The sequence below is a fragment of the Pocillopora damicornis genome, chromosome 8, assembly GCF_964200805.1.
Source record: "Pocillopora damicornis chromosome 8, jaPocDami1.2, whole genome shotgun sequence".
In the NCBI taxonomy this organism is placed as follows: Eukaryota; Metazoa; Cnidaria; class Anthozoa; order Scleractinia; family Pocilloporidae; genus Pocillopora; species Pocillopora damicornis.
In genome coordinates this window covers 23,597,487-23,614,402 of record NC_142677.1, presented here as the reverse complement: position 1 = coordinate 23,614,402, position 16,916 = coordinate 23,597,487, and the positions used below count along the sequence as shown (strand labels likewise).

The following is a 16,916-nucleotide window of genomic DNA, read 5'->3' as shown; positions in this document are numbered from 1 at the left end:
AAAGATGTTGTTAATGGTTCTGGAAATATTTACATTCAGAATATACAGGGACTTTTATACGCGCGGTAAATTTATCATTTCAGTGAAACTTATGTTGAGGTAAGGAAAAAATGGAATTCCAAACTCCATTTTATTTTATCTCAGCAATATGCCCGACAATATATAATCAGCTGTTCATTTTACCAATTGTTTCACCATGCAACGAACGGAATATACAGAGAAGATAATCAAAGGACTGAAAAGATACAGATAATAGTCTGGATGGACTCATTTAACAATAGGGGAAGTTAGAATTTATAAACAACATTTTCTTTCTGGCCAAGGTCAGATGTTTTATTCTACGCACGCCTTCCAGAATTAGAAGAAGGTCACGAACTTGTGTTTCGGGAAATGTTCCAGTCTCAATTTAGTTCTCCCCTGAGTGAATTGTTCACATATGAGGATTGATGAAGTCCTTCAATTAACGAGGCAATTCTGCCAAAAAAGAATGCAATTTACACCTCTCTTCTCAACTTCTTACTAACAGGGCCTTACCAGGGAATATTGACCCGAGGTCGTGGCAGGGGGGGTGTACGGACCGAGGGCAGCAAAAGACAAAAACGACCGAGGACCAATAATTTCCAGTACAGCTCGGGCAAGCAAAATTAGTAATTAGTTTTTTTATTATAATTACACGGCACTCAGACCAGACTTGTCTAGGCAAAGATAAAGGCCCATGACCGTTTCCGCGGAGACGGTCTGTATTGCAAAATACGGGCTAAGTAAGAACCAATCAGAACACAAGTATTTATCTCACGACTACATTGAAATAAAGTAATTATCTTCAGTGTGGAACAAGAGTGGTAGTTGTATTAAGGCATAACCGTTCGGAAAATTAATTGTAGGTGACACGAAAACATAAGCTTCTCCTGAGTCAAGAGTCTGACAGCGTTCAAATTAGAAGCTCATCTTTACCGAAGGTAACTGATACATGATGCGTCCGATTTTTAAAATTATTTTATTAATACACTATTTTAATCATGTCTTTCACCAAGCTTTTTTCCTCCCTAACGTACTACGTACGTAACGTGAATTTTATCAAGATGGCTGTTGAGACGATTCGCCTTCCACTTTAGTTCGACGAGTGTTTTACAATGTAAGCAAGAGTTTTCCTCGTGGGTTTGGAAGTGATTCAAAACGCTCATTTACATTTTTATTTAAACTTTGCTTTGACGCCTCTATCGGCCCCAATTAAAAACGTTAAGATAGTTACCCGCGCTTAAAGTTAGAGTCAGAAACCTGCTTGTTTCCAATTATCATAAATGTAAATTAGGCTTTTGAAATTGGAGTGAGCCACATTGTTAAAGATATTAAGTTGTAATCTCTCTCTAAAGCGGTACAAAATAGAAGATTTAACCGCGATCGGCCAATAATTGTTTAACTGGTGAGTCAGTATAACATTAGTAGAGGATCGGTGAATTCCACGATATACATTTAGCTCTGTCATCCCCTGAGAAAAAATTGGAATTGCTGTAACCAACACAGTGCCTTTACTCGAGGACAAGACTTTTCCAAATGTAATTTTTAGGGCTGGAATGATAAATTTGCTTAATGGAATCGTAAAAAATTGGCATGTGTAACTTTTCGTTTAAAAAAAATGTGTGAAATAATGAATATACCGGCTTAGTCTAAACAGATAACATCACAAACGTCTGTTAGGCATAATTTTCACTAAGACTTCCAAAGCAAATGAAGACGGAAAAAGTTTTGATCTGCTTCTCAGGCGTTGAAATTACCAGAAGAAAACACTTCTATTTTTATAGCGAGCGAGTGGAGTTTTTTAACTTGAAGCATCATCAGATACATCAGAGCTTCACCTGAAATGCATTAAGGCGGTTCTTTATTTCGGTATATCAATATTCCTTAATTTTCTTATTAATTTTTTTTTCGCTTATTATTTCATTTTGAAAGAGACATCGTATTAGGGGAAATAAAAATATTTTTCAATTCCTTGATAACAGGATGATGTATGCATAATAAGCTCTGTTGGTAGGGAAGTAATTTAATCACAACAGCTCTTGTTTTTTTCGTTTTATTTATTTTTTGGGGGTTAATTGTTCATTCCATCGTGCAGTGAATCTCGACAAGAGCCAAAGAATTACGATGATAGACTTTTTGTATGAAAAAAAATTCAAGTGTGACTTGCCGCGCCAAAAACATCCTCTACAAAGGCCCATCAAATGCTCTCCCGGCCACAAATCCTTTGGAGAAGCGGACCAATCATTTGCTAATTACACTATACCGCATCCTCTTTAACTCTGTAATTCAACATTTTAAGATGTTATTAACCGGCGTGGGACATGATTTTGAATTATTTGTTCAAAAAGGAACTAAATGCCTTCAGGGGACCCTAATATAACTGGGTTTGAACACGTGTAAAAGCAACTGCATGTCTATCTATCACCATATTGACGACTTTTCACGGGAGGTTTTTATCATTTACTCTAGTTTCAGTTTCTAAGAAGGAGAAGGATTGAAGACAATTGCCAGAATTCTCTATCGTCCGTAGCTACGTACTGATTTTGAGACTGGAGTTTGGGTTTCTGCTGCGTGTGCTAAGATGTGGCTTTTCATCAGAGATTTCACCTTTCCAAAAATAATTTTTCTTGCCATTTATTTTCTGTCAGGATGTTCAACAAAACAAGGTAGGTTAATCAAAGAGAATGTGTTTTTAAAATCTGCAATGAAACAGGCAGGCACGTCCGCATTTTCGAACCAAATACGAATGGTAACCGCATATGTAAAACTGATTGAATTACCTGTGGTGAAAATGAAAAGCGTTCTCATTGTGTTTCACTACCACTGTAAACTTCAAATTTGGGTTTTAAGTCCCACACTTATAAAAATTGCAGAGAAGAAGCACTTGATTCCTGAAAAAAAATAAATTTAGAAAAAAAAACTCACAACGATATGCGCCTTTAAGGACCTGCTTTACGCTGACCTTTTTTTTTCGAAGAGTACTAACTGTGTATAGAACCGCACGGTTTTGTTTCATGAATTGTAGATGAGTGTGGGTGTCCTTAACATTACTGAATTGCTTGTGTGTGTGGCCGAGATTTAGCAGCCATTTTAGGGCAAATTAGGTTGCTTTTTTTAAGTGAAGATGTTCACTTGATGCAGTTTACTAAATCAAATTTTTAATTCATTTAAATTGTGATTGACCAGTGCCAGGAAAAACTGCACCTGTGATGAGAATAGACGACGACGACGAACAGCGGTTGTTGAAATACTTGTTTACCAACTACAATCCACATTTGCGGCCTGTCGAGAACAAGTCAGACCGCGTCACTGTCACCTTTGGCATTTCTCTTCACCAGATCATTAATGTAGTAGGTTTCCTGTATTTCACTAACTTCTTTAGAAGAAATGCTGATAATAAATCAGAAATTAGCACATTACAAATATCCACCTAAGCTTCCTTTACACCCTTAGGCTTAATTCATGTCTGCCAGAATCTTATTTTCAAAGAGTTCCTCGGAGATTTTTCGCTATGAAATTTCAAAAAAGTCGCAAATATAGACAACGATGTAGAAAGGCTGTCCACTTCTGTTACATAAATATTCAGTTAAGTTACTGATGGGTTTTGAAGTCTACCGCGTAGACTTGTAGTAAGAACTACCCGTTTTCTAGGCTCAAAAAATAAAAACAAAATAAAATAATCTCTCGCTTTTTTCAATACGACTTACCAGCGAAAACAGAGGTTGTGATGTGTTGTGTTTTACGACCACAACTCAATCCAAACAACCGGAAAGTATTAAACTATTACGCGATAGGCTTGATGCAACTTTTCAATGGCTACGAGAGATTCATATTTTATTTTTATTTACTTTTCTGCAGGACGAGAAGAATCAGCTCTTGCAGACCAGTGTATGGGTCAGACAGGTAGGAATTTCTGTTTCCTGGATACCTTACCAAAGATGGTTGCACAATGTATCTAGTATAATATCTAGTATCGTATAGAAGACCAAAAGGGATGAGTGAAGGGAAATTGAGCTTTTTCTAGTTATACATATAGATTCCACTTTGCCGTGCATCTGTTTAGTCAGATAGATCACAGATGACGTCAAAATGTGGTAGGAACGGAAAAGAGGCACGCAAGGAGCAGCCGAGTGTGTCACTGAAGCTCTTTCAACATTTTTCTGTGATCTATTACTGTACAAACCCAAGGCAGTATGGAATCCATAATTTGTTTTATACGATAAAAGAGCCAAAATGATGTGTCTGTCTTTCAATAGATCTTAACTAAGAACCAATCGAAATGCCTGTATGTTTAGCTTCTCATATATTTATAAAAAGGCATAAATAAAGGGGTAAGTTTCTAAATAAACTGTGGTGCTGCGTCGGTGGGAGAGTATAACAAGGTAATTTAGTATTATCAGCTGAGTTGATAACACTCGAAGCGTCAGCTTTCAATTTGCAAACCCTTTACGGTGACCAATTCACGTTATCAACTGATAATGCTAAATTACCCTACAAAAAAAGCATGATCAATTAAACTCAAAATTTAGTGATGTGCCACTCACACCCTTTACGGTGATCAATTCACGTTATCAACTCAGCTGATAATACTAAATTACCCTACCCTGATTGTAGAATGATTCATTTTATTCTGATAGGTTTGGAACAATCCTTTCCTTGTTTGGAACCAAACAGACTTTGGTGGAATAAAATCCGTCAATGTTCACTCTTCACAGGTCTGGATACCAGACATCTACCTATACAATAAGTAAGTTAAAAATGTAATCCTGTCAGCTAAGTGGAGTAAGGAATGTAAGAGGATGATAAACGTTTTTGGACCTGTAGCTCTCTTTGATTATTAAACCAACGAGACTAACTACCAAAGCCAGTTCAGGCATTCGTTTCAAACCCAAATTTAGAATATTAAAATATCACTTTACAAACAACACTTGTGGCACAAAAAACTATCGGGAAGAGCTTTTTTTTCGTTTACCCTCTACACGATATGCTTATATCTGTTCTTAAATGCAGTTTGTGATCAGTGAAGTATTCTATTTAAAATGATTTTATAAAACGAAAGAGAGAATTCAAAGTAGTAGTAACGAATAACATTCTTTCAATGTTGCACTTTTCAGCTCGTAGCTGGTTACTTATACTTGAAGCTCCTTATAATAAAATTTAATTTTTAGCGCTGACCACGAACGTGAGGGTGGAATGGATCAGTTTCATACACAGATAGTAATCAACTCAACTGGTTGGAACATGTGGCTAACACCTGTGATCCTGTACAGCTCTTGTAAGATGGACGTCAAGTATTTCCCTTTCGATACCCAGGTAAGGATCTCCGAAACATCCACTGATTAACATGTGATTCAAGGTTACGTTCGGATTTCAAAGATAGAGCACAGTTCGATTGAATTTTGTAAAACGAGAACCAAAGCAATCACAACAGCCATGCAATCCGAGCAAGGAAATATCACCATAAATAGCCTCTGAGAACTCGAAGTACAAACAAGCAAACCGCCCGAAGAGCGGGGAAACTCGAATGATCAAGTTGTGGTTGGTTTTAGTTTTGTATCTGATTGGTTTAGGAAGTGGCGCGAGGTTTTTGGACCAATCACATAAGGAAGTATTGCAAAAACGAAGCAATTCCGGATTACATTCGGCACTCAATTGAAGATGTCCCTGAAAATAATTCATGAGACCTAGAATCACGGTAAAGGAACAAGCAGTTTGAAGTTTTTGACAGTTATGATTCGTCTACTAACAGGCTTGTGATCTGAAATTCGGTTCCTGGACGTACGATGGTTTTCGTGTGGACATGGTACCAGAGGCACTCCTTGCAGACACGACAAAGTTTGTCAGCAACGGCGAATGGGAACTCATCTCGTTTCCAGCAAAGAGGAATGTAATCTATTACGTTTGTTGTCCAGAGCCCTACCCGGATGTTACTTACACCCTGAGAATACAGAGATTGGCTTTGTTTTATTACATGAATCTGATCATACCATGTCTGCTGATAACAGGTAACGAAGAGAAACTGCAAAAGTAATAAATTATAAGCTGAGCCATAAAAAATATTTGACTTTTATTATGATAACCTCGCAAACTAAAATTGTCCTCAGTCAAGATGATGATAATGACAATCAAAGTCCTTACTATTTTGATGAAGAAAAATTCACATTTTCTCGGTGATGAGAGGTTACTTTTAAAGACCATCTGATTTGTTCTTCAGGCATTCTATTAAGTGTAAAACGTAATTTGGATCTCGACGTATACATATGATTTTAAACCTGACGTTTCGAACGCTAGCCCTTCGTCAATGCCCGATTCGCTTTGACAAGGGGCCAACCCTCAAAATGTCAGCTGTTTTTAAAACTCTTTGTGGTGGCCAATTTTCAATATCATCTAAGTTAATAAATCCTGTAAAAACTCTCCCCCCCTCCCCCCCTCCCCCCCCCCCCACACACACACACACACACTATCGCAGCATTCCAGTTACTTTAGAAACTTATCCCCTTCATACATGTATTATTCCATTACAGTGTTGACAGTAACGGCTTTCTACCTTCCCCCTGATTCTGGTGAACGTATCACGTTGGTGATCACAAACCTGTTAGCCATGACTGTGTTCATGTTGCTTGTGGCAGATATCATGCCATCAACTTCAGAAGTGATACCAGTCATATCAATATACTTTAGTGGTGCGATTTTTGAGGTATGTCTGTCAACTCCTTTAATTTTAAAATCAGAAAAATGTCAAAGACGTAGTTTGTCGAAGAACATTTTGATCGCATTTGGTCGAATTGATATATCTTTGTTTCCATATCTTGTTATTTGTATTATATACCGGTATTAATTGAGTAGGAGAGCCCGGACTGGAAAATATTTGACTTTCGGTCATGACGCACGGACCTCGCTGCGCTAAAATCCGTACGTCATGACCTTGAGCCAAATATTTTTCGTCCGGCTTCCCTACTCAGTCAATTAATACATATTATAACTCTCAGAGTCGACGAAAATATTCAAGGACCTCGCTCCTCTGTTATCATAAATAAGTTAATATCTAGCAAGATATCCGTCTTCAGTTGCTCATTCAGCTTGATACATATATCCTCCTTTAGGTTTCACTGGCTCTTCTCGCCACGTGCTTCATTCTCAAGTGCCATTTTCACGATCCTGCTTCGTCAGACATGCCAGTTTGGATTCGACACGTTGTCTTCAATTGGATGGCACAATTACTCCGTGTTAAAGTCCCTCGCCATAGAAAACAGGACATACAAGAACTAGGTGATGTTACTTTTCTGCGCAGAAATAAAATTGCAATGGAGTACAGAGTAAATGAAAAAACCAAGATTGAGAACGCTTCCACATACAAAGCTTCATCCCCAGACCACAGCCTGGCTACACACCATAACGATATTCACTCACTTGTCAAACGGATTTCTCATTCAAAAGTCTTAAAAGGAAATTATAAATCAGGGCCTGGACTAAGGGAGCAGGAATCTATCCCGAGAATGGCCGTCTCGCAGGTGGAAGATTGGTGCATACAATCCAGCGATGTGAGTCTAAGCAGTAATGAAGATCATGGAGTAGAGCAGCATAACTCTGAGACGGGAACAGATGGCGAGGTCAGGAAGCCTTTAAACAACGGCGACAGGCGAATGGAAGAAATGCTGAAAATGCAGGAGAAGCTGCTGGAATGTGTTCAAATTCTGACCAAAGAAGTAGCCAAAAACGAAGATGTGCAGGAAAAAAAAGACGAGTGGAACACGGTGGTCGCTATTTTGGATCGTGCTTTTCGTATGTTATTTTTAATTATGTTCTTTCTGTCTACATTAACAATCTTTTATTTTTCCATGGTTTAGATAATGATCACTGCATGGCACGTTATTGCAATAAAAATTATAACTGCGAGGATTAAATGGAATAATCGGAAAATAAGTGGAAAAAAAAAGAAACAGCAATAGTATCAAAGTGGTGAAGTAAACGTTTATTTTAAGGTTTATGGTCTTGTTATGAACAACGCTGTTGTACATACGGTGGAAAACTGAATACAGCAGACAATAACCAATAGCATAACTGTATATGCGTTACTCTTTCGATCAGACACAAAGATATATAGAAATTAGAATCCAACTAAGCTGGTACTGAATCTTTGAAGAATAGTCTTAGATATTCTTAATTAGGTTTACTCTTCCAAAAACAGAAATATGTAGGAATGTAAAAGAGGCAGTTATCTACTTAGTAAATCACTTGGTATACTCAGTTTTGTAATCATACGAACTAAAAAGCGACCATAAAATTGTTCACTTAGAAAGGTTTATTGTGAAAATCCCAGATGAGCTAAGAAGCAATTACCAGGTATATTATCAGACTAGTAAAAAGGGTGATTATCAAAACTTTTCTTTTGCGATAGCTCCTTTGAGTCAATTTTGTTCATTAGTGAACTTTTTCAGTATCAAAAATTAACAGCTATTCAACGAAGTGAAGGTCGCTCGTGGTGGATATTTACCCAACCGCCAAGCGGCGAGGTAAATATCCTCAGCTAGCCAATGACACCGTAGTTGTTTTTAGCATATCCTAAAACAATGAGATAATTAAGCACAGAAAGATGATTTTAACTCATTTATTCTTGTAACGCGGTCATAATATTTTCGGGGGCAAATCCCGCGCGTTACTCGGAGGTGAATAGCAAAGGATATTTGGGATTTGAGTAACCAATCAAAATGCGCCTTCAACGCTATCCACTCTTCTATTATATTAATTGCTAGTAAGAAGTCGTAAACATTACTGGGAGGGGCCGTCATGAATGCATGCAGTAAGCTCATTTTCAGAGAAAGTTCGTGTGTCAACTGATCACGGCAAGTCCGAATCTTCTGTTGTTTCTCTGCTCTGTTCTGGGTTTGGTTTGCATTAGGAAGAAGTGCACCAGGCACCACATTGCAAAAAAAGGAAACTTTGTTCCCGCTTAATGTTGCATTTGAGTTCAAACCAGCTGAACCTCATGCAACAAACTAAACGTTATCCCAAAACATACTTTTTTTCCGCAAAATTCGGCAAAGAACACGTCAGAACTATCACTGCATCATGTCGCATTAGCCGTGTGTAAGTCACCTCAATATTTTCTACTGTAGGTCGGAGGCAATGCTTGCCCATTAAAATAAATGATCTCAACCAATATGCAGCGTCGACTAAATGTTTTGCCTGTGATCATCGGTACTTGATTATCTTTCTAGTTTAGTCATGCTACGATATTTCAAAGAAATATTTCTTGGGAAGTCACTGGTTTTTTCGCCCTTCCTCCTAGCTGCTCGACCGACCAAAGCCCTTGGAGGAGCTCAGAGTACATTTACCCCTCTCCCCTTTGTAATGACTTATAAGAAAATAATAGCCTGGTATGCACTTAAATACCAATAAATTGCTGGTATTAAACACCCAGTTAAAAATCCTTTTTTTAGCTACATCTAATATCAGATTTCTAAGACCACGCGTAGCTTGGAGCTTGCATGAAGATGATTACCGTAGAAACACACAGAATGAACAAAAACAACCAGAGGAAAAATTTGTCAATGATAATAGCTATTAGTTGCCATTCCTCCTTCATTAGGTCGCTCATCTCCTGGTCTTGAATATATCGCACTACCTCGGCTACATCTTTGGCGAGATTTGTCTGAGTCTCTAACAGCTGTCTTGTCACGCCATCAGCAGTACCTCTAACGTCGTCTGCTGACTTCACATGATTCGCGAAAACGTGCTTCGAATGCGATGGCGGCGCGATGTCCAGAAGATTGTGCCTCGAGGCAGCGTGACTGCTAATCAGATCATTCATGGCACCGCCGACTTGAATACCATCGTAAAAGTGGGGCATGCTTAAACGATTCGCGTTTCTAGCTCGCTGAATTGACGGTAAAAGGTTTAGTCTTGGCTGTATATCGCCAGGTAAATTGGGTGAAATGTGTGACAGGTGATCACGTGATGAATTACGACGCGAGGTGTTTGGAATCTTCCCTTGAACAACATTTCCAGGTTCTGAGATATCGTTCTCATCTTGCTTTGGGTCTTTCTTTGAGGATTCTTTAGGATCAATGCCATCCAGGATTTTCTTGACAGGTACCTTAGTAAGTCGAGCCATCCAACCCAACACTATGTGACGCACCCAGTTCGGAACGGGTGTATGTGAGGGGTTGTTGAAATAGCACCTCAAGACGAGGCACGTTGCGACGAGAGCCAAAGCCACCTAAAAAAAACATAATGAAAATGAATAACATGACATCAACGACTCATTTTGTAAGAATGCCGGCTGATGAAAATAGCAAAATGAGGAAAGAAAAAGCAAAGAAATTAAAATGAACGGACTGAAAAGCGGATAATATCACAAATGCATACAAACTCTTTCAAGCTCGGGAAATCACCAATGACCAGAAGACGATTTGATGTGGTTCGCTTTTTCAACTGATTTGTTAAAAGGTTTGCTAGGGCGACCAATCGTAGAACACAAAAAAGAAAATTCCAGTCCCAGATTCCACTCGACACTAAATGATCCGATGGATATTTAATTAATTTTGATAGCTAGAATTACACCTGAAAGCATACACAGCGGAGAGATGATCGCTCCCAAACCAGGATTGGTCAAAAGTTTGAATGAGTTTTAGCTTACCTCAAAAACACTGCCATAAAAGTAAACAGAGATTAGAGGTACAGTCTCAGAGGTCGCTGGTATAATCTCTACTACTAACAACATGAAAACTGTCAAGGCCAGGAGATTTGTAATAACGAGTGTGAGACGCTCGCCGGACTCAGGAGGAAGATAGAAAGACAACAGGGTCAGCGCTGAAAAGTAATACAAAGGTTGCCATGTTTAACAAAAACATTTTAAACATTCCCTAAAGGTCGACATAGTAAGGGTTTCAGCCCCTTTGAGACTTGCGTTGTAATTGGCCTCTGATGTCCAGGCAATCTCGATACCTCCCTTTTAGTTAACAGTTCAAATGCGTTGGCCAACGTTTAATTCTAATCAATCAATTTTTCTTTGTTCTGCCATTTTTTTTAACCCTTTGTAAATAACAAAATCTGAAGTTCTTTCCCTCCTTTCCGGCCTGAAGCAAATCTTCCAGCTGTCGATTTTCGTTCTCAGTCGCGAGAAATGCCATTACCAAAGCTAATGGATATGTAACTTTCGGTTTTTCTTTTCATATTTTTAAGTTTGAACATCACTGTCTGCGAGCGATACGGATTTTTCAGTGTTTTAGCAGCCATAATCCGAAAAATTCCGACAAAGGACCTTGGATTGAGAATGGTGAAAGCTTTGCCGTTCATTCATCAACCTGACCAAGTGACGCGAGAGGCGAATGACGTGTCAGCAGCTGATTGGCGAAAAAACATCGTATTTTTTTCATGTGTGTTGTAACGGCTCTTCTCCGGGCTGGAAATCCTTGTATAAAACCGTAGTTTCTATGATAAATAATCTTATCCTATGACATAATCTCTCAGTTCCCATGACACAACTTCAGAACCGAGGCAACCACCTACCTGATATAAGAAAGCAGGGGGCGATCATATTCACGAAATAAAACATATGTCGTCTTCTCAACGTCATGGTGTAAGTAACGTCCGGATAAGGCTCTGGACAACAGGCGTAAACAAGTTCGTTACGACTGCAAGGCATGCTTAGTAGGTCCCATTCTCCGTGTCTGATGAACTTTTTAATGTCTCCATCACACATGTTCTTTCCTCCTTCTGGGATAAGGTCAAGTCGAAGGCCGTCATATGTCCACGAACCGAACTTCATTTTACAGGTCTAGGAAAAAAACATTGTTATTAGCCAATTATTGTTGTTTTTTTGTATTTCAAGTTCTGTTTGATAGTTTCAAACAGCTTACTCCACAATAACAAATGTCACTTGCTGAAGTTACGATGACGGTAATTAGATACGTTATAAGTTTCTTTCTTTCCTTTGATATCACCGTTACATCAGCTCAAACAGTCCACCAAATAATAAATGATTACGATCAGAGTAATTAATTCCCTGTAAGCCTGATAGTCTCACCAATGGTATCTGGAGATGAACTGAATATTCAGATAGAATGAACTCAAACAATGACAAATCACAGTTTCACTTGCAACGTGCAATGGCTACTTCTTTTCTTACACTTGTCGGTTTACCTGTTTGTCAAAAGGAAAGTAAGTAACGTCAAATTTACAGGAGCTTGTCAGGATTTTTGGCGCCATCCACATAATGTCTCCATTTGAGCTTAAGACAAGTTTAGTCTTGAAACGATCCAGAGCCCCATCGTCAGAGTCATCTACACTGTAGAATGAACACGACAAAAAACGTACATTCGTGGAAATTACTTTTTTTTTCAGCAGCTGTCGACGGAGGTGTCCCTCAGTATTACTAGAAAGTAACTGGCTAAGCTAGTCAAGTTAAAGCAGAAAATAGGCTTTTCCTAGCGGGAATTTAAATCGATTTCAGCTTAAATGTTTATCATAGATTTTTTTTTTATTTAGAAAATGACTAATTTTTCTGAACGATTCCGAGCAATGGCCGATTTCATCCTACGAATTGGCCCACGTGGCTTGCCAGTTCTAACCAATGGTGACAGCTAGCTCCCATGGGAAACCTTGCCTCCCCCTCAACAGTTCATATTGAGCGCCTTGCATTGGGATTAAGGCCCACAAACCCAAAAAAAAAATAACCACAAAAACCAATCAGAACTTGGAAAACATATCGTTGGGAGCTTATTAGAACTGAAAGTATTTACAACTAAACGGTCTGAAGCAGGGAAAAGCGCACAGGAGTTACATCAAGGGGGTGGCGTGTGTTTTCAGACCAATCAAATGGTAAAGCAAAGTAAACCAATGTATGCACAGAGTCAGTACTAAAGTGCAAATAACTCTTATGGGATTCTACTCGTCTCTGGGGGCAACTTTAGACAGCTCTCTAAGCGGTCTCGATTGCCGAAGAATTTTGAATGACAGCAAACTTTAGAAACACTGTAATAAAGCAGCGGGTACAAGCATGTAAATGTACCGAGCGTTAAGATCCATACTCACTTGTTATACAAGAATATGTCAGGCTTCCAGAGTTTTGACTGATGCACATTAATAGTTTTTATACCACCAAAGTTTGAACTATTCCACGTTAAGAACGGGTTATTCCATGCCTAAAAAAACGAATTGAAAAATCTTAAATAAGTTCAGTAGCGATGAAACAACACAAAACAACGGCAAATGACGAAGCCGAGGGTATAATTAGCTACTGATCTACAACAATTGATTAAATAAGCCTCATAGGAAATGGATATCATATCTGAAAGTGTGGGATATTGATCGAATGAAGCCTTTAAGTGCTACTGTGGTTCTTTCTTACTTTATTTACTCCGAGCTTTCGCAGTTCTACGGCATCATCAGGGAGGACGATAAAATATTTGCGCTATGGTATCTGAAAGTGTTTACCTTTGACTTGAGTCTGAATAGATCACATGGAAAGGACAACATGCACATTTACAGCGTATTCTGTGTTGACAATTTTTAAAACGTTTTAATTTCCGAGCATTTGTGTAACTGTAGCTCGCTGGCAGAACTCCCATCCACGTAATTCTTTTGCTATGTTTGCAGTACAATCGTAACTGCATTAAATGAATCAAAGTGGAGTTTTATTGAAAGTTGGTGAAATTTGAATACCTGTCTTATCCAAACACTACTCTTGACAATTTGGTTTTTGAAATCCTGAAAGAAAAATGCCGTTATGCAATTATAATGCGGTGATAAAGATATGAATTAACTAATTGTCTCCCTCAGCTATTTCGAAAATTCGAGGACGCCTTGATCATAGGCTCTCTTCCCACTATTTTGAGGAAAGAAATGAGTTACATCAATCATTTAAGTCAAAATAAGTGAAAATTTGCATTTACTTGGCAGTTTTGATCGTAAGTTATGGAAGTATGCATTGTCTGAAGGAGTTGAAATTTTGAGCCTGTCATGCATGCCTGATGTAACAGATTGATAATGAAAATCTCTTCCTCGCCGACTTTGTGATCCAAAGTGACAACATTTTCTCCCTTGTTTGTCGTCCGATCAATTTTCAATTCATCTGTTCGTTTATCTGTTCCAAATCGCCAGCTACAATTCATATTTCGATCTAACTTTCAATTTTGTTTCATAGTCATAGTAATGGTACTATGTCCAAGATATAATTAATAGAAAGTGGCTTTTGAAGGTGGCAGCCATTTCAGTATTTTCACTTGTTTAAAGCCAAGCTCTCCGGATCTTTGTGTGAATTGTTTTAATTTACTGTTTAACATTGTTTTCATATTTCATACGAAGAGAACCTTGTTAATTTTATACATAATGATTTTGAATAGCCATTTAAATCTATTAGTAAATTTAGCAAAAAGTATGACCTTTTTTTTAATTAAGAACTTACAAGGGTCCTCTTTCGTGTTTTAATTGATTAAGATAAATGACCATGGGTCAAATTGACCTTTACTAGTGCATTTGTGAGGTTAGTATGCATTCCAAAGCAAGCCTGTTGTGCTCGAAAAGATTGAAATCATCCCAAATGAGTGACACAGGCGAGACGCGTCCGGTATCTCTCTATAATCTAGAACCAAGCTCCTTGCTTGGTTGATTTTGAAGCAAGCACTGCAGCAATAAAAAGTATAAATGACCCTAGAGCAGAGAAATGTGCTCCATTAGTAACCTTATCCCTTCAGCTTCCATAAGAACCATTTTGGACTTACCACTTCAATGATCTGATGGAGCGAGATGCCGAACTTTACTTCAACTGTATCTGTTTTCTTGAGAACAGGATGGATTTCTGGGTCATAGTTATCAAATAGGAAGTGTATCAACTTCTTCTCGTCGTCATCGTCCGTTATGCTTTTATACTTTGTAACTTTAAAAAAAAAAAAAGACAGAAAGAATATTCTTATCATCTTATATGTTTAATATGCTTGCATAGTAGAAACATTTTAAAATCCATTAGGAGCTGACTTGTTAAAAAACTATAAACTTCTTCAGCACTTAATAAACTTGGGAACCTGTCTGCTTCCTTTGTGGAAAAGTTTTTCAAGCAAGTTATAAACCCGACATGAATAATACTTTGTATTCTTCTTGAAACTGTTTGTTATGGAACATAGAGTATCATACTACGTTAAAACCATTTGTTTATTCACCAACATGTTAAGAATGAAATACAGATGAACGATTATTTCCTGAACTCCATTCTACTGATTTAGTCTTTCTCACGGTCAAAATTGCTGGGCTCCTGCCATGGAACTGAAATAAGTGTTACAAGATATACATGTGTCAAAGCATTCTTGCTAAACAATGCAATTATGTTTCACTACGACCTCAAAGGACTAATTTATTCGTCATCGTCAAAACCACTCCAGGAATTTAGATAGCCCTCATTACCGGAAAAAGTACCTTTTCATAATTGAGTTCTAAATGTGATCACCATCTGATTTCATTAACGACACCCTATTTCAATTATTCCTTGTCTAGTTTTGATAATATATTAATATGTTTACCGAAACTTCATGTGACAGTGGAAACAACTAATTCTTTCATAACGCTAAAAGATAATAAGCCGATAATTTCTTGCTAAACAAGCTGCATTAGCCAAATGATTTATGATTCCACAGCCTGGTAATTTTTCGTCTTGAGTGCCAAAGAGTTCCTTTGTATTAGATCAAATTAAGTTTTCTTTCTGTATCGTAACGGAACAACGCTTGAAAAAGCTCAATGATTTTGTGCATGGTTCTGATTGTAACTAGGTTTACTGATGGAGGGAAAATCAGGGCGCAACGACAGGTTTTGGTGCGCATAATGCAGAACGAATAAAAATATATATCTTGAAATTCACGCTGGAAACATCGCGTGTCCTAAATAGGCGTTTAGAGTGCTCCCTACCGAGTAAGGCATTTGTGTGAGCCGTACAGTTTTGCAATGTGTAAAACCTGGTAAGCTGCAGAACAATCTTCTGAAATAATCACAACCTTCACTAAAATCATTTGTTAAGTTGCTCGACAATCCTCGTGGCGCGATGTCGAAACTCGTCAAGCCGACTACACTTGAAACCGGGCATCCGTCAGCTTTAATTTACCTCAGCAAGTATTAAATAATTTCAAAAAGTCAACGACAGCCTACCTTTAGATGAACACACGGTATAGCCAAGTGACAAAAATACGATATAAACTCGCCACAAAATGGGCATATCTGCTCTGCGTGATCAGCTCCACGCAAGGGGACGACGTGTTTCTTAGGTGTACGTGGATGTATGTATCTGGATACAAAAATTCCTGACTTGAAAGCTATCCAATTCAAGCCCATTATCATAAACTGACTTCAAACGCAAGATTCACGGCCCCGGGGGCAATTTCTAGTCATAGGGTCTCGACTTGTTTGACACTAGTCATGAAAGCATTTCTGGAAACAATTCCGGTTAATCTGTTTTTAAAAACGCGTTGAACTCTTCCAATGCAAGACTTATTATCGCAAAAAGTCATGTCCCAGCTAGAAACATTTCACCAGAGACAATTATTTTTGCAGTTACTCGAAAAAAGGTGCAAATTTTTACCATTCTTATTTTGTAATACGCGAAGGTATTTTTTTAATGCTCGGAAGTAGGGTTGTCAAATGAATTTAACAATTAATTAACAGCTGGGATGTGATCTGCGTAGGGAGATATTTATAACTGTCTAGTTTATTCTAGCTTTAATCCTCTGCTTCTTCCAAAGAAAGATTAAATTTCCTATAACACGAACATTTTGCCCAACAATGCTTCGTGCAAATGATGCTTTATTGGATTAATCAAGTATTGTTTCGCGCTTTACAGGTTTTAGTCCATTGAGGCAGGCAATTAAATAACCGCACAATACAGTTAAACAATACACAAAGCTAAGTTGAAAAGG

The 16,916-nt window shown here is 38.1% G+C and overlaps 2 protein-coding genes across 4 annotated transcripts; one reads left to right on the top strand and one right to left on the bottom strand.

Annotated features, from left to right (window-relative positions):
- Window positions 1-834: 834 nt before the first annotated feature.
- Window positions 835-7,899, top strand: LOC113671653 (neuronal acetylcholine receptor subunit alpha-10). Of its 2 annotated transcripts, XM_089181027.1 has the most exons (9): window positions 835-959; window positions 2,488-2,684; window positions 3,205-3,368; window positions 3,877-3,921; window positions 4,656-4,765; window positions 5,187-5,331; window positions 5,768-6,023; window positions 6,543-6,715; window positions 7,122-7,899. In XM_089181027.1, the coding sequence occupies exons 2-9, from the start codon at window positions 2,600-2,602 to the stop codon at window positions 7,863-7,865; spliced, it is 1,722 nt and encodes a 573-aa protein (XP_089037153.1). In that variant the 5' UTR covers window positions 835-959; window positions 2,488-2,599; the 3' UTR covers window positions 7,866-7,899. The 2 variants fall into 2 exon arrangements, with proteins under 2 accessions (XP_089037153.1, XP_089037154.1); XM_089181028.1 differs by lacking the exon at window positions 835-959 and having other exon boundaries at window positions 1,811-2,684.
- A 70-nt stretch (window positions 7,900-7,969) lies between these two features.
- On the bottom strand, window positions 7,970-16,403 carry LOC113671661 (neuronal acetylcholine receptor subunit alpha-10). 2 transcript variants are annotated; one of them, XM_027187912.2, is made up of 8 exons: window positions 16,153-16,402; window positions 14,742-14,896; window positions 13,684-13,728; window positions 13,054-13,163; window positions 12,163-12,307; window positions 11,530-11,797; window positions 10,658-10,830; window positions 7,970-10,237 (listed from the first exon to the last, which is right to left on the bottom strand). In XM_027187912.2, exons 1-8 carry the CDS (start codon window positions 16,217-16,219, stop codon window positions 9,479-9,481), a joined length of 1,722 nt encoding a protein of 573 aa, XP_027043713.2. In that variant the 5' UTR covers window positions 16,220-16,402; the 3' UTR covers window positions 7,970-9,478. The 2 variants fall into 2 exon arrangements, with proteins under 2 accessions (XP_027043713.2, XP_089037152.1); XM_089181026.1 differs by lacking the exon at window positions 13,684-13,728 and having other exon boundaries at window positions 16,153-16,403.
- Window positions 16,404-16,916: the final 513 nt, after the last annotated feature.